This window comes from Coloeus monedula (assembly GCF_965178545.1).
Source record: "Coloeus monedula genome assembly, chromosome: 6".
NCBI classification, from domain to species: Eukaryota; Metazoa; Chordata; class Aves; order Passeriformes; family Corvidae; genus Coloeus; species Coloeus monedula.
The window spans coordinates 4,053,429-4,075,190 of NC_138786.1; the positions used below are offsets into that span (position 1 = coordinate 4,053,429).

The 21,762-nt window shown below is 40.1% G+C and overlaps 1 protein-coding gene across 1 annotated transcript in view; it reads left to right on the plus strand.

Moving 5' to 3' along the window:
* Window positions 1–8,986: 8,986 nt before the first annotated feature.
* The window catches only part of PRMT3 (protein arginine methyltransferase 3), a 56,555-nt gene continuing 43,779 nt past the window's right edge, over window positions 8,987–21,762 (plus strand). Inside the window, exons 1-7 of the mRNA XM_082284217.1 lie at window positions 8,987–9,117; window positions 9,749–9,831; window positions 10,909–10,958; window positions 12,114–12,216; window positions 12,642–12,795; window positions 16,063–16,204; window positions 19,263–19,328. Coding sequence (XP_082140343.1) covers window positions 8,990–9,117; window positions 9,749–9,831; window positions 10,909–10,958; window positions 12,114–12,216; window positions 12,642–12,795; window positions 16,063–16,204; window positions 19,263–19,328 — 726 coding nt within the window. The 5' untranslated portion in view covers window positions 8,987–8,989. The remainder of the gene's footprint in view (window positions 9,118–9,748; window positions 9,832–10,908; window positions 10,959–12,113; window positions 12,217–12,641; window positions 12,796–16,062; window positions 16,205–19,262; window positions 19,329–21,762) is intronic.

Here is a 21,762-nt window from a genome sequence, read left to right on the forward strand (position 1 = left end):
TGCAACAGCTGCTTTGTTAGCATTTTATATATTGTAAATCAAAGAGGCTTACTTCTCTCACTCCTTAGTGCCCCAGCCCACAGAAAAAGCAAGAATTTACAATATTGCTGTTAAAAGAAAAGGGAAGGCTCAGGAGCTCTTGTATTCTTAAGTTTCAAACTGATAGATTGAAAGTGGAGGAGCCAGTAAATGTGCCAAGGGTTTGGTGGCACAGGTTTGCTCATGTTTAAACTGTGAAACTTCAGCATTTGCAAATGTCTGCTTAAAGGCAACATTAAAGACAACAGACCTCTTTTGCTTTTGTGGCTTTGCTTGCCAGCTACAATGTGCCATATCAGAGTGTGAGGGCTGGGAGGAGAGGAGAAAATCCATCTGAAATTTAGCAGCTTAAAAAAAAAAAAAACCAAACGTTTTTAATCAGCTTGAGAGCTCAGTGGATTTGTGAAATCGTTTGGGATTAACAGGCTATTGATTGCTAATAAAACAATATTTAGCTTTGTCTGATGAACAGCAATGGAAAAAGGTGTGGGCACCTTGTCAAACAAGACCCATTGAGGACGGATGATGGGTTAAGTGTGGGGGTCTGAGTGGCAGCGTGGGTGCCCAGTCTTCAAGGAGAACTTGTCAGTTGTTAGTAAGGCTGGTGAAAGGAAGGACGCCAGCGCCTGATGGCTGGGGTAGTATTGATGCAAGTTAGCTGACTAATCAGATTGAAAAAGTCCCATGGTATTTATGTCACTTTAATTTTCATCAAACAATTGGAGACGACAGCACTCTATTAAGAAGAGGTTGATCCAGAACTAAAGCTAAATAAATTAGGGTCTCAGTTTAATCAAATTATCCCTCTACTGGCCTTGGATTAACCGAGGGAGACAGCGTCAGTCTAGGCACTTTTCATTGGCTGGTTTATTTTTTTTTTTTAAAGAAGCTGGTACAAAGAATGGGAGATTTAACACACAGCTACTACTCATAATACCTCAAATAAGCACGTTTTAAAGAAGCAGGAATTAATATTTATCAGGAAAATTTGCAGTTTTACTGAAATATATTTCCATTTTTATGTTAGGAGTGTTTTTTTCAGTGAAGTGAACTGAAAATGAGGCTTAAATCTGTCAACAAAAATCTAGACTGAGAGAACCTGAAACAAGCTGGCACAGAAATGGAAACACCAGCCTAATGCTACCTAATGATTTCTTGTTAGACTCATAATATTTTAGTTTACCTGCTCTAAAAATGCTTTGATTGCACATTTACATTTTGCTATTGTTTACTTACATTTTTTGTGCTGGGTAAGAAATTATTTTTCCTCCTTCCTACAGTCTTTACACCTCTGGGTGTAAAAATCTTTGAGGTATCCAGATTGTCCCTGAGAAAATAATTTTCCCAAGCTGCCTTATATCTTCTCCTGCAAAGTTTTCACTAAAGGTTTACAGCAAGAGATAGGAACTGTCTTTTCAATAGTAATAACATGAAAAAGATCCTGTGTTTATAGCTCCTCTACAAAGATTAAACTGAACTATTGCAATAAATCTTTCAAGATCTTGAACTCCTGAAATATACCACATCTGTGTGTTGTCATAATCATTGTAAAAGTAACTCTGGTTTTCTAGGCATAGAAATGAAAGTAAAGCAGTACATCCTTTCCTGGAAGCAATTTACTGAATTCATCCCAGTTAATACAAAATTTGTTTTTGAAAAATGCAACGTGATGGATAAGCACCTCCTTCCATCTTTGTTGCAAAAGTAAAAATAATTTCATGAGAAAAGCAGGGTAAACAGATGTGGTACTGTGCCTGATTGTACTTTCTGGTTGCTTCTTTCTCTGACTTCTAACCTTTTTTTTGCTGCCCATGATCATCAATGTTGTTCCTCATTCTTCTGAGGCAATCACAACTTAGGGAAAATGAAGCTGAACAAATAAATACTTGTATTTTTGTTACATCTGTCAAAATGGAGATTTTGGGATGAGCTGTGATCTAGTGCACACTCAGGTAAATCATTTTCACTGCATGTGTAATAGACATGAGAAGTACGACCGGCTTCTCTTGGTCCCTATTCTCCCACAATCTACAAAATTTCAGTCTTCCTCTGCATTTCATTTCTGTTCTTATTAAGCCCTTGGAAATCCAGGCACTAAGCACCCAGTTCCTTACATAACTACGCACACATATCCTAACGCTCCTTTCATTTTTGATTTCTAAATATCAAACTCAAACAATTTTATCCTTTCTTTTTTCTGTCACACTTCAAGATTCCACTCTTTGGTCAGTTCTGGTGGACATAACCTTGCAGATGCTCATCCCTGCACAAGAAGGGCTTTTTTCCAGGTAACTCATCTACTCATTTCCTTCCTGAGTTTGCTAAATGCCTGACATCCACTCTTGTGACACTAAGCATCTTGTAGATATTGTGAAGAAAACCTAAGTGCCAAATAGTTGCTTTTGGGGATTTGTTTTTAATGCATAGCCCTCCCAGTTCCACTAGTTTGACCTGAAAGCCAATCAGAATGCCACCTGTCTTTGCTTGTTTTCTTACTGTGGGTGAATAAAGATCATATATTTTCACGGTAAAGATGTGGTCTAAGGCAAATGCTTTATTTTACTTCAATCAGGGATAGGATTTTTCTTGTAGTTTTTCTGTACAATCATTTACTCTAAGTTCAGGCATTTTTTCCCTGTAGAAAACAGACATTTTCCCTGCAGAAACACAGGTATTATGAGACAGAAAGTTTGAAATGCTTACAGCTGCTTTCTCTGTGAACACTGGTTTATCCTCATGGTGCTTATGAAATCTTTTATCTGCATTTACCCTTTGCACATAAACAGTCAATGCAACTCTGAAGACCAGTGATTTTCTAAGTATCTAATTATTTTTTTAACATTACCTGTTTGGAGAGATCTCAGTTGGATTGGAGTGACCTTTAGCATCTGAAACCATCCCATTTTCCTCAAGCTGCTCCACAATGCACATTTTATGGAGGCACTTCTGCAGAAGTGTAAGAGTGTGTGTGTGTGTGTGTGTGTAACATACTGAGTTGCACACTTCGTAACATAACCCTAGTCCTAGTTCCAGGGTGAATTTTTGTTAGAAACTAAACAACAACAACTCCAAATCCCCAAAGTAAATAACACCCCCTTCCCCACCCCCTCCCAAAAAAACCAAAACCAAAAACCCAACAACCCAACACCTGCCCCTGCCCAGATGACAATTTTGTTTTGCAGTCCATACTTTCCTTTGGCAGCCCTTTCCAGCTCCACTTCAGCTCCAGATCTATGCTTACGTTCTCTCTCAAGCTTAAGCCTAACCCTGCTTTGAGGGTGAGCCCTACAAAGGGTCTGCTGGATAAAAAAAACCTCAGTCAGTTATCTTAGTACAATAAGGGGAATATGGCCATCATTTTATGAAACTTTCAAACTGACTGAGCATTTAAATTCAGAATTCTGTTTTCGATACCACTAACTTTTCCTGATGACAGGAATAAAAAATACTTTTTGACTACAGCTCATTTCCTCTGTATACAAACTGGCACTCACATTTTCTGATTTAGACTTCATTTAAATCTTTCCAAGTTTTTATTATTTTAACAGAGTATAAGCTCATCCTTTGGCTGTGAGGGCAATAAAGGGGTAAAGAGCTCCCTGTCATCAATGATGTTTTACTTGCTATGATACCATTCTGTAAAAGGTGAGGTTTCTCTACCTCTTTCTGTTGCACCTAAGGCCGCTAGAGCTGCGCTTTCCATTGCTGTGTGATGCGGGGAAGTGACAGCTTTGTGAGAACCTGTTCATCTCTACACATCTTAAAGGCTCAATGAAAAAGCCACTATCTGTTTTCAGACTGTTGGCTATGGAGAGTTTCCATCATTAAATTAATTAAAACGTGACAAACTGGGGTGGGAGGACCGAATATAAGTGTATTTCCTTTTGGGAGTGTCATTCTTGGCACTTACATGTAGCAGACTGGCTTTAGTATCCAAGGAGTGTAGTGTAAAATTTCAGACTGTTTGGACTTTCTGGATAGAAAATATTTTTGAAAAATTGTCTTCAGTTTTGAGCTTCATGGTTGTGTGCTGTTCTGTTGGTGACCTTGAGTGGTTCAAATTTAAAAAATACAACTCTGACTACAAGAAGTAATCTGGTTTGTTAACATGAATTTTTAAAAATCTGCTCTCTCTTTTTTTCTATTTTACACAAGGTAAAGTCATAGCCATTTAATAATAGTTTGTTTAAAATGCTTTTTTTTTTTCTACATGATTTCTATTAACATACTTTCTTTGCTTTTGAATAATGACAAGCACCGGGGCCACAAAAAATGACACAGGTAGAGAATAAAGTTACACATGCTTGGAAATCCAGATGAAACAAAGCCCACAAGTGATATGTTGCTACCATATTTTGTGTGTGAACACCCTCCAGCAGTCTCCCCAGTTCTGTGTTTCCAGAACTGGAAAAATGTTTCCAATGCAGTAAAAAACCCAGTAAATATTTGAAGTTTCTTCCCCTTGGCCCAGATTATGAAATAATCCATTACATTGTAAATCTTCCTGTACCATGCAAATCCCTTTACAAGGATTAGGAGATTGTAACAAAGATGATCATATTTCAAGAGGTACCAATGTAAGTTATACATTTCTGCTGCAGATTTCATACAGTCCTCACCCAACACGCTACATACAGTGACCCAAATGAACAGGTGCTTTACATTTATGGAGAATCTTAATTCACACAACAATAAAAAAGAAGGCTCAGTTACAAGGCTGTGCAGCACATTCAGTCTGTGCTCTCTGAGGGGACTCAACAATAGCTGAGGGTGTGCAATGGAGCAAAGACTATGCAATCAGTGACCCCTTGCCCCTCGGGGGCGGGAGGGGGGGAGAGGAGAATTTCAGTAAAACACAAAGAAGCTGCTGTTTCTGCTTTTGCTGCTATCAGCCTGGGTGCTACTGACAGAGCACCACCTGTTAAATCTATTTCTGCTCCTAGCTGCTTGAGCAAGAGTAGAGGGAAACTATGTTTTATCATTCTGCATCACTTCTGTTTCTTTCATGGGATCGGATCCTATTTAGGGGGGATAAGGTAGAAGCATCTGACTTGGCTAGATTTCCTCTGTACACTAAGAATGCAGCACTTTGCCAGCATTTTGCACTAATGCTGATTCATTGAGTAGAACTGAAGTGCTACATAAGGAAAAACTTCCATGAGGAGCACTTAGTTCACATCACTAAGTAGTGTTTGCATAATTGGTGGTATCTTCTCATACCTGTAGAAGTAAGTCTGAATGGATATAGGATTTAAAAAAAATACAGGACAAAATTTGTGAAGGAGTCTGACTTAGTAGCTCTTAGACCCTTTTTCAAATCTGGCATTCTGGTCTTATCTAAAACCAGTTTCCAAATCTAAGTCTTTCATGTCTCTCTGGATTTGCCTACAACTAAGCAAGCCTTACCTGTTTAATTAGTACCATACTTAAAAGTCTTTGTTAGCTTTGAGAGGAGGGAGGGTGAAAGGGAAAATTGAGGTACATGGGACAGATACACAAATACAGCTGAGAGATCAGGGACTGTAATCCAGACTTTCAGGTTCCTTCTTGAATTGTGCATCCCACTCCATTTTTTAAAATTTGTTACCAATCAATTCAAATCGCTTTGTTCTTATACTCAGCAAACACTACTGAATTTGCATTCTAAAAATGAGATGACAATCTGACCCTTGGTTCCACCCTTCTACAAATGACCAAAAGCTGCAAAGATGATGATAATGCTGATGGTCACTGTGTTGCCAACGATTATAATGTACTAACAAACCCTTGGTACCTTCACTTACATTGAGAGCTACATATCGAGCGCTGTTGCAGGCTCAGCCTTCGTAAAATAAATATTGTAGAATCACAGAATTCTGAATTGGAAGGGATCCATCAGGATCATCTAGTCCAACTCCTGGTCCTATGCAGATTATCCCAAGAATCACACCATGTGTCTGAGAGCACTGTCCAAATGCTTCTTGAGCTCTGCCAGGCTTGGTGCTGTGATCACTTCCCTGGGGAGCCTGTTCCAGTGCCCAACCACCCTCTGGGTGAAGAACATTTTCCTGATATCCAGCCTAAACCTCCCCTGACTCAGTTTTATGCTGTTTCCTTGAGTCCTGTCCCCTCATGAGGAAGTCTGAACTGCAATGAGGTCTCCCCTCAGTCTTCCCCAGGCTGAACAGACCAAGTGATATCATCTGCTCTTCATACGGCTTCCCCTACAAACCCTTCACCATTCTTGTGGCCCTCCTTTGAACATTCTCTAACAACTTAATGTCTTTTTTATATTGCGCCACCCAAAACTGCCCCAGCACTCCAGGTGAGGCTGCTCCAGCTCAGAGCAGAGCAGGACAATCCCCTCCCTTGCCCGGCTGGTGATGCTGAGCCTGCTGCATGCCAGGACAGGGTTGGCCCTCCTGGCTCCAGGGCACTGCTGACCCATATTCAACTTGCCATCGACCAGGACCCCCAGGTCCCTTCCTGCAGCGCTCCTCTCCAGCCTCTCATTCCCCAGTCTATACACACAACCAGGCCTGCCCTGTTCCCCGTGCAGAATCTGGCACTTGGCCTTGTTAAACTCCACACAGTTGGTGATTGCCCAGTTCTCAAGGTCTCTCTGCAGGGCCTCTCTGTCCTCAAGGGAGTCAATAGCTCCTCCCAGTTCAGTGCTGTCAGCAAACTTACTTAATGTACATGTAATGTAGATTAGCTTCTTATGAAAAACAAGGTGGAAAGAGAGGAAACTATTGCTATGTCTGACCTGGTGAGTAGTGTGACACAAGTGTAGCAAAACATGTGGTGCTGAAAATCCAGTGCCAGGTACCTTCAAGATTTTAACTTCAGGCTAGCAGCTGTAGTTTGTTCCTGTGACTGCAGGTCTGGAGCAGCCTGGTAGTTTCATTTGGAAAAGGAACCCATTTGATGTGTGGTGTGACCACACTGAGGACCAAAGCATAGCAAGTGGGGGAGTTTGGAAAATCAGCTTTTAAAGGATGGGTTTGACCTCCTGAACCAAAGTGCAACACAGATGCCTGCAAACTTCGCTAACTTTTTAACCTACTCAAGGATAACCAATTTGATCCAAAAGTACAAGATGTCATTTAAAAATATGTGATGCCTAGGGAGGCACAGCTGACCAACAGCAGCGATATGGGAGATTTCTTAAGTATTTCACATTAGGGAATAACCACTGCACAAACACAGTATTTATCCACCTGACTTGGAGCAGTTCTAGCAGGATGCACAGCGTACCTCTGCTCCTGCCATTATATAAGGTAGTCAGGTTCCAAGTGAAATAGTAATTTCATTATTTTTGGAAACATTTGTAGTAGCACAGATATGAACTTAGACATTTTGAGGGTACAAATTGTAAAAATTCCAGCTTTGACATTTCCCCCACCACATCCTGCGTAGGAGAACCATGGGAACCAGCACCGTTTGGTTCTAAAGAGATGTGTGTTTCTGTCAGGCACAGAATACAGAGAAAATGACAGCGCTTCAGTAACCTAACCAGAACATCAGGTACTATGTTCTTCAAGTGATGATCCTCAAGTTTTGGTTTTCTATATAATTTTTTAACTATTTTTTAGCTTCTGCATTTGAATGACATCTCAGTTATAAAGGACATTAGGAAGAACTTCTTCACAGAAAGGGTGATTAGACATTGGAATGGTTTGCCCAGGGAGGTGGTGGAGTCACTATCCCTGGAGGCATTTAAGGAAAGACTGAATGTGGTACTTAGCGCCATGGTCTTGTTGCAAAATGTGGAATATGCAAAATTTCCTTAAGAAAGGATGTTCTATAATGTTTGATCTTTGCATACTTTCAAGACTAATCAACAAGAAAGGAGATCTAATTGGTGGAACAGGGAGCCACTAACAAGTTCTAAGTGATCTCCAGGTGTTAGATAAACAAATTACTTGTTGGTAGAATTACCTTGTTAAGGTTTAGGGCTGGGCGTGCTTCAGTGATCTCAGACCTGGGGGTAGGTTAATAAAGCTTGGGAAGAAGGATGTACCCCTGATGGTGGACACATGCAGAACTTATGGGCCATAAGGACATTTGGCAGAACCCCCAAGATAAGGAAGAAACTAATAAAGACAACTCAGCAATTGTGCTGAAAGCAGTTCCAGCTGGGTAAAAGGTAATTCCCGAAGGGGAAGATCACAGCCACGGACTCACAGCACCAACCCAAGAAACCACCAACTCAAATAAAGACTGAGCACACAGCCTAATTAACATGAAGAGGAAGAGAATCATTAACCAATATAAGATAGAATACTAATTAATAAGAGAACTATGTAACTTGTAGCCAATGAACACTAATTCCTTTCCTGAAATATATAAATAGTACGAAAATTCTGATAGTTTGTGTGCTTTATTTGTGGAATACCACCGAGCACCCAGGCTTGTGGAACTCTGAAATAATCAACACCTCTCCAGTGTGCATTATTGGCTTATTGCACACCGCGTAATGAATCCGAGTTTTGTGGACAAGTCTGGTTGACAAGGTGGTGTTTGGTCACAGGCCGGACTCGATGACCTCAGAGGTTTTTCCAGCCTAATTGCTTCTGTGACTCTGCGGTTCTGTCTGTCGCTAAACCTTCTCTAAAAGCTGACATTTAAAAGCGCGTGCTGATCCCTTTAACTCTCCCATCGCAGCCGCGCCGTTTGCGAGACACAAAAAGCCGGGCGCCTGCCAAGGGCGGACGGCGGGATTCGTGCTCGGCGCTGAAACAAAGAGCACCCTCCCGTGCCGGGAGATGGCCGAGGGACGGTCCCTGCGTCCCGCTGTCCCGCTGTCCCGCTATCCCGCTGTCCCGCTGCCCCGCTGTCCCTCTCTCCCGCAAGATGGCGCCGGGCGGGCCCCTCAGCCCGGGACCCGCGGCCGGAGGCTGCGCCAGGGGGCGCGCGAGGCCCCGCTCCGTCCCCGCCGCCGGAAGCGCGCGCGGGGCGGTGGCGGGATATGGATGCCGAGGAGGAGATGCCCGAGCTGTCCGACGGCGAGGGGGCCTGGGACGACGAGGAGGAGGAGGAGGAGGAAGAGGAAGACGCTGCCGTGGCCCAGAGGACCCGCTGCCTCTTCTGCGACAGGTGGGGGGCCCCATGAGGAGCCCGCTGCGCTGCGAGCGCCCGGGCTCGGCCCGCGGGAGGGAGATGATGAATTCCGGGCTTGTAGCCTCGCTCTGTAGCTTGTTGATCGCTTACACGGCCTCTGTGGAGTCAAAGGTGGGTTAGATTCAGACTGAAGGAAGGAAGAACGTGGAAAGAAGGTAGTCCCCTTCCCTCGTGCTGAAGCACTGTAGAGGATTTTTCTCTTTCTTTTTTTTTTTTTTTTTTTTTTTTCTCTTTTTTCCTTCGCCAGTATGGAGATGAGAGTTTTGATTTCGATGCTGCAGATCAAGCTGTTCCACCCACCTTGTGTTGGTGTGGTTTTTAGATTTCAGGTTTAACGCAGCCTTTGCTTTCAAGGAGTGTTTGGAAGTTAACAGGATCTGTGGGTTTGTCAAACAAAATTTTTGTCTTCATTGGCTTTGGTTTCAAAATGTTTGACAAACAAGGTAAAAGCTTCTATGTGAGGCATGTAAGCCAGTGCCTGGTCATCCTTTCTCAAGGCCAGGAAATGTGTTCTAAATTGCCCAGTAAGTCAGAACAGAGCATACAGCACTAATAAGTTGGAATTTAACATGTCAGTATTGCATATTTAACAGCTTGTTATTTACAGGTTGTTTAGTTCTGCTGAAGCTGTGTTCTCCCACTGCAAGACAGAGCATCAGTTTGATGTTAGTGATGTGATCCAGAAACACGGTAAGTTTTTGTCATGACTTATCACTTCCTTTTGTGTGTAAGTATCTCATTTAAAATACATTGCAAATATTAATTGGTTTCTAACTGATCTCCTGGTTCGCAGCTGAAGCTTCCAAGATTGGATAAGATGAGCTATTGTGGAAAAAATGCTTTTACATTTTCTTGATGCTGGCTGCTTCCTGTATGCTTTTTTTACTGGTAAAGCTCTCAGCTGGTGACAAAAGTAAGATTGATCTCTGTTGGCTTGTGCTGATTCCTCACTGCCTACTTGATCGACCTGAGTCAGACACTACCTGATTGATCTGGTCTGCTATGATTGATCTGATCTGATCTGCTGGGAGCTCTTGCCTGAGCAGTGATGCTGCTCTTGGGCTCAGTATTTAGCAGAGCCCCATGGCTTGTGTCCATCAGGTGATCACAGGAAGGCATATCCTCCCATATCTGTTTAATTCTTTCCAGTCAAGCTTAAGCTAAGCTTTCACTGGAAGCTGTCATTATAGATTATATATTGTAAGGTATGGTCTGGTCTGTTTTCTGTCTAAAATCCAGGGAAAAGTATTTTGGGTTTATCTTTGCTGTTCCTGGGGAGAGAACACAGTTAAACTACTACTACTTTGGCCAAGGTGGCAATTTTAAATCAATATTGGTAGGTATTCTTGACGCATAGCATCAATTTACATTCTCTTAAGCAGAAAGCTAAGAATATGAACAGGGGAGCACACCAGCCTAAAATAACAGGTAGCTAGTAGGAGATAAAAGAGTGGCTGTCCTGATGTACTTGCTTGCCAAATGAGTGAAATCCCTGTTCATAGTCCCTGTTTGAAAGTGTTCCATTCTTAATTTGTGGCAAATGTATTTGTCCTTTTGAGGGTGAGGATTTCCTGGTTCAGTCCTAAGGAGAAGAAAAACATAGATGGGAAACTTAAGATAGGAAGACTGCTCTAGATAGTGATGTACACCCCAAGGGGAAGTTTGAACCAATTACCAAGTGAACAGGTAATTAGTATTCACATAATTATAAAACATGTGTGCTTTTCTGTAATACACATGCTCTCTCCCTTTTTTTTCCCCTCTCAGGACTCGATTTTTATGGATACATTAAACTAATAAACTTTGTCCGATTAAAGGTAGGTGTGCCACGTACTACTTCTGTATTCTGATTCTGGAGAATAGGAAGTCAAAGTGCTGTGCTTTCAGTTTGCCCTTTTCTAATAATTGCATGAGATTTTGTATTGTAGTTTTAGAAAAAGAAATCACAGAAATTAAAATAGCTGTTGTTTGGTTTATCTAGATATGAGGCTGTTTTAATTTTAAATAGATTTAATTAATGTGAAGTTTTGTTTTCAGAAGGGAATGTTGAGACTTGCACAAAGCCTCCATGCTATGTAGTATCATCTTGTTTTGTTAGTTTTTCTTGGCCTTTGACTCTGCTGTCTCACTTCAGAAATGGGTTCACTTCTCAGTAACTGAAGTTTCTCAGTCCTTGCATCTGTGTTGGTGTAAAGCCTTTCCTGAGGGTGTGAGCTGGCCAGACCCCTACGCAGTAAGGACAATACCTGATCTCTTAAGTTACAGAACTTAAAGCTCTCCTAAAATGATGCCTGAGTCAGGAAAGCTAATGGGAACCTACACTTTCAAGATAGGCCTTGGTATATTTTGTGTGTCTTGTGACTTTGTGACTTTGTTCCTTTGTTATTCCCTAAAAGTTTAGGTTAAAACTCAGTACCATCTTACCTTATTAAGTATTTTTTTTACTCCAGTCTTCAAATTTTAAATCCTCAAGTAGTTATTTAATGCATAACTAACTATGCAGAGTAAATACAGAAAGGCAAAAACTGAAGTCCATATCTGACTTCTTTTTTCCTAAGAAAGTATTAACTGGATGCAAACAGGAGAGAATACAGTGTTTCTGACATTTGTCCCTACAGCACTGTTCATGTAAAGAACACCTGACAGGATCAGTATCTTGGATTTATTGATTAGCTCTGTTGTGAACTGTGGGTCTGACACAGCCAAACACCTGAGTGAACTTGGTTCCTGAGAGCAGTGTAATCCTGCAAGTATCCCTCAGTACCTATCAATGTGCTGTGCATTACTGCTTGTCCTGAATTCCTTGATCCTGGAGCTGCCTGGGCTTTCCCAGGCTTTGCTACAGAGCTCCTTCGATAATACTCTGCATATTTTACTGTGTGAAAGAACAGGTCTTTGCCTATTTTCTTGAATGAAATTGAAGGGCTGGTGTTTTCAAAGAAACTCAGCTTACATGTTCTTCTCCTGTCTAGAAACCAACTGGAGCATATTTGAGTTCTCTCAGCAGCCCACTGCCTTGGGAAGGAGAGGAGTATTTGAAACCAGAACTAGAGGATGATCTCCTGCTTCAGTTTGGTAAACAGCTGTTTCAGTATGACTCCTGCTTTGTGGGATAAATGTGGTATTGTCAGAGTTCATGTCATGTGAAGCCTTGTCACTTACTCAAGTGATTTATGTACCTGAGAAAGTCCACATACTAATTATATCTATTTTAATTATATCTAAACCAAATATGTCTCTGGAAATAATCAAACACTGGTATTTAAGAGAGCTTGAATTCTGGATTTATTTGCCTTAACTTAGAGCTAGCTTCTAGGATATTTGCTTTTTCTGCCTAGTCTTGTGTTCTGTAGTTAGTCCTGTCAATTTCAGTTGTTCCTTTTTGTAAATCAACCTGCTTGTACAAAGCATCCAAAGACAGAAATAGCATTAAATGTTTATGATCTGCTGTGAAGCCATACATGATTGGTAGGTATTCTTTTTCCTTCTTGTTTCATCAGATATAGAAGATCTTTGTGAACCTGTAAAAGTTTTGCCTTCTAATGGTTTAAATGATACCATGGTGCTCCTTGAACAATTAAAACGTGCGGAACACAGAGCCAGAGCCGCAGAAGCAGCCTTGGCTAGAGCACAAGATGATCTACAAAAAATGAAGTAAGTGTCTGAACTGAAGTTTTGGGATGTTTTTATTTGATGTGTTTTAGAGTAGATGTTCGTGTTCAAAGACCAATAGAAATTGAAAGAAGTAGTAGAATGTAACTATGGAACAAACCTTGTGGTGAGACTGTAGGTTTGACTTGTTTGTTATAGGTTATTAGTAAATGTCTTGTAGATGGTTAGCAAAAACTGCACAAAACCTGCACAGATTGAAAGAACAAAGTATGCTTAGGATAGCTAAGCAAGCACATGACTCAGAAACAGGTATTTTCCTTCAGACTACTCTTTGTTTTTGAGACACCTTTCTGTTAGTCCTTTAGGTAGGAATTCGAACACTGAGGATGTACACACTGGAGAAGAGGGAGAGACTGAAAAATTAAATCCAGGACTCCAGATATGTTCAGAGTTGGCTTCAAACAATAGTTGTTAGTAGAGTTCAGTCACACTTTGGAGAAACTGTTAGTGAAATTAATAAATCAACTTTTTTCAGCTACTTTTGTTTTCAGTATCAGATGAGGGTTCTGGTGGTAAGAATATTCAGTGCATCACAGTCAGGAATCAGGACATCCTGATTTAGATTAGCAATTTCTAAATCTTGAAGTCTGCAAAATATAGATTGATGATGCTGATGGATAACATGGAAATACAAACTTCATTTAAATCCTCTACAAACATGTCATTTCAAGATCACACTGACTGGGCACTGAGGAACTGAAATGGCATTTAAGAGACTTGGAAAAATAATTCATGTTTTTTTGTGTGAGAAGTTAATCAGCAAAAAAACTTGTGTTGTAAATACATTTGAGGGTTTGTTGTACATTTTGATAGTACACACTTGGTGCTACAGGTAACTGAGTGCACCAGAATAAATTCATGTATTCAAATCCTCTCAGCTGTGAACAATTATTTATGCTAAAAATGGTCAGTTTTGTCTTCAGGTGAGTTTGAATTTTGCAAACTGTACTTTATAGCATACAGTGTTTTTCTGGTATCTCTGTGTACATAATGCATTCATTGATCATAAACAGTAAGAATGAAAGAAGTTTATCACTGTGCTTCAAAAACTTGGGCGTATTTTCTGTGTGTCTTTTTGCCTCCCTTGTGTTCCATTCATTTTCATTTAAAAAAAAACCAACCTTCTCAGGTCATCAGTAGCCGTTTCTTTTGAGCTCTCTAAACATCAGTGAGACTTACAGAATTTTGATTTTGTTTGAAGTTAGTCTATCAAGTTATCTGCTCTTGTAAGAGGGACCCTTTAATTTTTCTTTCTCCATGCAGCCTCTTTAATTCAGCAGGGATTGGTTGGCAGCAGAAATAGCCAGATGTAGATCTGATGAAGCAGCACAGTTTTAAATTATGGACAGATGAGCCAGTTGCATTGTAGTAGTCTAAATGCTATATTTCAGTGGTTTGTGCTGGAGGTTATTCCACAGAAAGAGATCATCTGCTCTCAGGTAAACCTCTGTGAAAGAAAGATGCTAACAGTTCTATAAATCAGGTCACCTTTAGCGTTAGATGTAACTTAGAGATTAAGAGCACAGCTTGTCTATGTTGAGTTTTTTAATCTGTCACCCGTTTAGAGGTGATGGCTTTTGTTTTAACTTATCTTTTTTCTTGTTTAAAGAAGACAGTAGGGCAGCTCTGTCTCTGGAGTTTATTTGGTGCTTGTGTTGCGTGCATAGGTTAGAGGAACTATTGGCTTAAATAATTTTAAATTAAATCATTTATGTCTCACACAGTGCTAATTATACTTAATTGTGTCTCATAGAATCTATTTTATTAAAGTTTAAAATTTTGTCACGTAGATATTTGTATAAAAATAAAAAAAAATGCAAAGTACTATAGTAAAGAGCAATATTAAAAATAAGATCCTGACAGTTTCTGTGTAGGCAAACACAGGAAGTTTCTGAAACTGACAAGATTTCAGTACAAAATCCCTTACCATATTCTCTTCCCCTCCAAACTAGCTGGGCAGGGAAGTATTTGAAATGTCAGGAATGAAACAGTATTTTTGGTTTTGTTGTTCCATAAGGAGAGTACTGGTAATGAGACTGTTACCTACAGTTTCTGTATGTGACGTTCCCATTTAAGAAAGTATGATTGCCATTAAAGGTAAGTGTCAGTGGTCTAGGATGCAACTTTTGTTGCTGTTGGACTGTACACCTTGGAGGAATATTGCCTGGCTGAAGGGTGTTTGCTATTTCACTTCATTGTGGGTGTAGTATGATCTGTTTGTTAACATCTAATAGTGTTTTCATTATAAACCCCTTGTGTATTTTGTCATCAAACCTGCTTTGAGGAATGAGAGCATGGAATCATGGAATGGTTGGGTTGGAAGGGATCTTAAAGCTCATCCAGTTCCATCTCCCCTGCCGTGGGCAGGAACACCTCCCACTAAACCAGGCTGCTCCGAGCCCTATCCAGCCTGGCCTTGAGCACTTCCAGGGATGGGGCATCCACAGCTTCTCTGGACAACCTGTGCCAGGGCCTCACTGCCCTCACAGTAAAAAATTTCTTCCTAATATCCAGTCTAAACCTACTGTTTTTCTGTTGAAAAGCCATTTGTCCTTGTCCTATCATCCCATGTCCTTGTCCAAAGACCCTCTCCATATTTCTTGTAGCCCTTTTAGGTACTGGAGGGACACAGTGGGGTCACCCTGGAGGCTTCTTTTCTCTAGGCTGAACAATCCCAGCTCTCCCAGCCTTTCTTTATGTGTTGTAGGGAGTGCAAGACCAGGGAGGAGGGAAAATAAGCAGCCTGAAATTAAAGTAATAAATTGAATTTTAAGCTCTGTTTTCTTTTCACCCAGATGCCTCAGTTTTAAAATGATTTCTTCTACCTTCCAGTAGTCACCCAGTGTTATGTGGGCTGCAGTTCTTGTGCTCTTTGTGTCAGAGTCCATATCTGCATTACACAGCCTGAAACACCTTGACCACTGCAGTGCTGGCTTTTGTACCAGCAAGTGCAAAATAGATAATTCTGCCTTAAAAATAGAAACTACTCCCCACTATTTCACTGCTAATAGTTGCTTGCTGTGAGCAGAAAGCAGGGCTTGCAGGAGGGTGCTGGAGGGAGTGCGGAGGTGCAGCAGCCCCGAGGAGCCTGCAGAGGGAGGATGTGCACACCCAAAGCTGGTCCCATTGTTGCCAAAGCCCCGGGCAGCCTGGATTCCTTCCCTCTCCCAAGCCCTTTCTTCCCCCTGGCCAGCCTGCTTTTCATGGTCCCATAAACACGGCTCAAGGGTATATTTCAATTGATTACAGACAATTTGCTCAGGATTTTGTGATGAACACAGATGTCAGGAGCAGCTCGTCATCCAGCGCCATTGCAGACCTTCAGGAGGACGAGGATGGCGTTTACTTCAGCTCCTATGGGCATTATGGGATACACGAAGAGATGCTAAAGGTTAGAAAGTCATCTCCACTGCATCTTAGTAGTACTAAAGAGGAGAGGTGCAATGAAGTGGGCCGTGTGCCTGTAAATGTACTGCAGAGCAGCTGCATTTTTAACCCTTTCTGTCCAGGAGAGCTTTTTGGTGGCAGATGAACTGAGAGATCTTTTTTCAGTTTTATTTCCTTTGTATAAATTTTCTTTACAGGAAGCATTAGGAACATAAAATCATTTATAGTTATGCTTGATATTACAATACCTGTACCACAGCTCTACTTTGCCAAAAGTAGCTTTTTCCTGTTTGTTTAAAACATGAAGGATAAAACATAGTACAGACAGTGAATATTTTTCTTTAGTTTTATATTTTCCTCACAATTTAAATGTTAGGCAAGACTGTTTCTCAAATATTGCGGTTTTCTCTTGCACTGGGTAAACAGAAATTGTTACTTGTGCACAGTTCAGTGTATTAATAACGTGACATTGAACAGCTGGAACAGTATGCTTCTTTTATATGCTAAAGGTGAAAAAAAAATGATGCTTAAAACTTCTCAAAGGCAAACCTATCCATGCCCTTTTAACTTTAAAATAAGAAAAAACAAGCACAAAACCCAACAGCTTCAAATTAACTTGTAAATTAAAATCTCTTAATGCTTCCTTTCAGAGAAAATGTCACAGTTGTGAAAGTTATGAGCAGTTCTATCATTTTAAGGCATAAATAAATAAAATTCCTGTCTAACGTAGAGTAGAATACAGAGTTGTGAAGTGACTTTGTCCCTGCAGCTAGCATATAAAGCTTTCAGCTTTGTAAATCATTTAGTGGCCCCAGTGCAGAAATACACATGAATCTGTGTTAAGAATAGTGTGAGTGTGAGGTTAATATTAAGGGGAGGGGATTTTACAGAAGCACAGAAATGGCTGCAGAAGTAGAAGAATGTTTTCCAAAACATATAGTTATAAAAATACAACTGAAGTCTTGAAGATAAATAAAAATGATAGGTGTTTGGTTTTGCAGCTGTATAAAGCTGTCATTTGACATGATGTAGGCTATAGGATGAGGAAGCCTTTCTGCTGGCTAATAAAGTTTACAATAAATCTGCATCTCTGCACGAGGAAATTGGTACAAAATTGCATTTTACTGATTTCAGGGTATGTTTGTCAGAATGCTTTTAAGAAGACTTTTGACTTTTCAAAACATAGGAAAACGATTGTTTTTATTCTGTGCACATTGAAATGTTTTCTTTTTGCTAGGCATTCACTATGATTTTTTTTTCCTGTTTACCATATTTACATAAATATAGTGGCTTACTACATGAACATTTTATAGAAAGCAGTCTTGCTGTCTGAATTGTAAGCCCATTTCTGAAACTGTTCAGTCTCAAAACCTTTTTTTTTCCTTATGCCTGGTAGAGACAGAGTTTCAATTTTGGGTTTTTTTCTGCAAATACTTCCGAGGTGGAGCAAGAATATAGTTACTTCACAGTGGTCAAGTGACTGGTGTTTCCTTTTTTCTACCTTTTTGCTTGAGAATTTCGTGGATGACATCTTAATAAATTTTTTTATTAAATATAATAAATTATTTTTAAATGATATTTTTAAAAATTAAAAATAAATATAATAAACCAAGAAATCATCACATGGAGGTGTTGAGTAGGAGAAGGGGACTGATGAATAGACACCTGAAGTGCTTGGCTGTGGCTACAACTGCAATGAGTTGGGGCAGTGCTGACGCAATGTGAGGGGCAGAATGCAAGGCTGAAAGCTTTACAGCTGACTGCTTTCTCAATTGATTATTTATTTTTAAACTTTTTTTGTCCTTTCAGCAAATCCTATTATATACTGCAGTAGAGGTGAAGTACTAAAAATAGTTGCTCTGAATATAATACCATAGCAAATGCAATATGGTTTTAAAGGATCGGGGTTTCTGTTATTAATATTAATTATGTAGGATTTTAAAGTAGAATTTTCTGAAATAAACCCCAGCTGCTTCTCTGGTTCATGTGTGTGTGATAGTACTTTCACACCTAAAGCTGGATTTTGACATTTTCAAGCCTCAAAATAAATTTTTGTCTCCAGAATTTTTATTATCATATCCTTTGTTTTCAGTCACTGTTTTTGATCTCGTTCTTTTATCAAAATAGGCTTTGTTCTTTCTCACTGTAGAAAATTTCTGTTTCTCTGTTGTTTCTAGAAATTCTTAACTTGCTGTAGTAGAAAAAGATTAGATTCAATAAAAGCACTGGGATTTTATACTTCAGCATTATTTGCTCTAGACAAAAAATTGCTGAAATTTTTTTTTACATTTTCTGCAACACTTGAACTGCAACAGCAACTCCAAAACCTGTATTTGGCTGTCAATTTGTGGACCTGCTGATGCATGTTAAGAGAATCAATGTTTTAATATATTACCTTGCTGGTAAACCGAGCTATGCTACTGTACTAAGTACCATATATGTTTTGTTCTATGCTTGAAAATATTCCAGCTTCTCTGGCCCTGTTGTATTTCAGTCAAACTTACTCACTGTGTTGGACTTTCATAAAATGGGCTGTACTGCTTTAACTACTAGCTTGTCATCAGATTGCAAATTTGCAGCTTGTTCAGAAATAAAAACAATTTGATGCTGAACTTTTTTTTTTTTGAAGAAATCTCAGTGTCACAGGGGTGTCAGAGAACAAAATATGATACAAAACATTTTATGAGCTTGTGATTCAAATTTTCACCATTGTATGGGGGTTTCTATGTAAAGTTGGTGTAGTATTCTCATTCTGTTACTGCTGTTCCTGGATAATGATGAACAGGTATTAAGAACTTTGAAACATTGAAAAAAAAAATAGCAGAATCAGGAAACCACAAAATAGTTTCTTATTTTTCCTCCAGCTGAGGCAACTGGCTTCATTTGCCACAGTAAATTCTGAAATATTATCATATGGAAGTGTCACGATTGCAGGGGCCATGTAAGTACAGTATGCACAAAACATCCTTAGGCCAAGTTAAAAAGCAAGGTGTTCAGCATTTTTGAGTTTTATGCTGTACCTAAGTAGAAAAAGTGAACCCTCTTTGTTCTTTGACTAATAGGATAAAGTCCGTACAGAAAGCTATCGTGACTTCATCTATCAAAACCCACATATCTTCAAGGACAAGGTGGGTAAAACTGCTCAGAAGATACAGTAATTTCTGTGGTTTATTTTGTCTCAAGTGGTAGAAAACCTGCAGGTTAGCTACTCTGTAGCTCTGGGAATGGAGAATCGCAGTGCCAGGATTTGATTTAATGTGCTGTGGCTTTATTAGGTGGTGGAGAGCTGTTGAGCTGCTGGAGGGTGCAGCATGCTGATAAGAGCAATGGTGATCTCTGTTGTCATTGTGCTGTGTGCCATGGCAGGGGGTTCATTAATTATCTTGGTGGGGTGAAGTTGGGCCTCTCTTGTGGAGGATATTAGGTGGAATCTCTCTGAGGGCTCTTTACCAGGATTAAGTGAATTTCTGTGTATGCCTGATACAGTAAAAATGTCCTGGAAGCCCAGGAAAGAATTCATATGTAACTGATTTTTTTGAATTAGTGCTGTTTCGTGTCTCCAGACCGGGCTGTTATTATTACAGGGCTTGGAACTGTGAGCTGGTATTTCAGCTGCAGTGAGGAGGGATTTCACTAGGATTTTACAGTGGTTATGACCCCTGTACAGTAATGATCCTCTTCTTGTCTTTTGTATTTCTGCTGTCTGTTTCTGATGAGTTCGTTGTGTTTTGAGTTCACAGAACTGTAGGATGGTTTGAGTTGGAAGGGGCCTGCAGGATTATCCAGTTCCAACCCTTCTGGCCGGGGCAGGGACACCTTCCACTAGATTAAAGTTGCTCAGAGCCTCATCCAGCCTGGCTTTGAATGTTTTTTTTCAGGGATGGGGCATTCACACCTTGTCTAGGCAACCTGTGCTGGGGCGTCACCACCCTCACAGGGTATCCTATCTAAGCCTACTCTCTTTCATTTAAATCCATTCCCTCTTGTTCTGTCACTCCAGGCCCTTGTAAAGAGTCTCTCTTCATCTTTCTTTTAGGTTCCTTTTAGATACTGGAAGGCCACAATTAGGTCACCCCAAAGCCTTTTCCAGGCTGGACAATCCCAATCCTCTCAGCCTTTCTTGGTAGGAAAGGTGGGAGAGATACAGTTCTGTCCTGGCAGGAAGTATTTCAGTGTTTGATAATGCCTGTTCTTTCTATGTTCTACCTCAGTTTTCAATTGGCAACTACAGCAGGAAAAAAATAGGAAATAGTTTTCTTCCTTTTTTTGCCTGAATTCATGTCATAAGCCTGTTTCTACTAAACATTTCGACACCCTTTGATTATAGTGAGAGAACAAGCAAAAGTGTTCTAGAATTATGCCGCCAGCTGCCTAAAGGATGCAGGTGAGTGCGTAGGTGGGCAGCTCATCTAACAAAGCAGAAAGATCAATAAAGGAAAGAAAACTTCCCGGAGAGAAATTTAGTTTCACAGATGCCCCTGAAATTGATAACTGCAGGTTTTCACAGGGTAAGACTGATCTGAAGTTACACAAAATGTGAGGCCTTGTGGAACAGTAATTTTTCATGATTGATAGTGTTTCTCCTGTGCTATATGGACATGCTGGGAACATTCAAAGCAAAAAGTAGATTAGCTGTTAGAGTCGATGTTGCTTCAGCCCCAGGAGTAGATACACATGCTCAGGAAACGGCTTAGACAGTGTGTGCACTTACTCTGTTGTAAAAGCATTCAACTTCTCTGAAGAAAATCTCAGTTATTGCAACATCTGCAAACTGATTTCTGAACATGGTTTTTGCAGCAGTTTCTCAATCAAGGTTACCTCAAATTCATGGTATATCCAAACTCGTCATGGTGTGTTGAGGTTGAACTGAAAGGCAGATTCTCAATTGCATTGAGTTCCCAGTATCCCCCATCCATGTGACCAGTGCCTTGCTTAATTTCCGTGTCTGGCCAAATAATGTAACTCTCTTGGTACACTGATAATGGAGAATATATGGAGTTTTCTGCAGAAATCTGGCTTTGAAGTGACATCTGTTACACACTTCTGCTGAAGGAGCTGTGTAAGATACTTTGCTTAACTTAATGTATTGTATAATGCTTTCAGAACCATACTAATGAGTGAAAATTCCAACTTAAAGAAAAAGGCTGTTTTCCCTTCAATTTTAATTACAATTTAAAAAAAAAGAAAAAGTCTGATTCTGTATTTCCTGGAACTCTCTTATGGTATTCCTCCCTGGAAAACACATGGTGCTGCTGATGCTTGGTTTTTTCTGAATGGAGAATTGTGAGGTAGTTCGGGAGAAGCTTTTTCAAAGAGCTGAATTTGTATATCCACTTTTGATGCGAGTCTGCATCCTAACCTTTAGGATACTAAAGAGGTGTGATTGCATGGTGATAGGTCATAACAGAGTATCTAGGATAGTTTATTGTGCATATTGTATTCAGAACCAGCCAATTTGTTTGTTCTCTGTCAGCTTTCAAAATAAATTATTAAAACTTGAATGAATCCTTCTTGCTGCCTTTGTTTTCAACCTGTCAAATGTATTTGAGATAAGAATGGGAC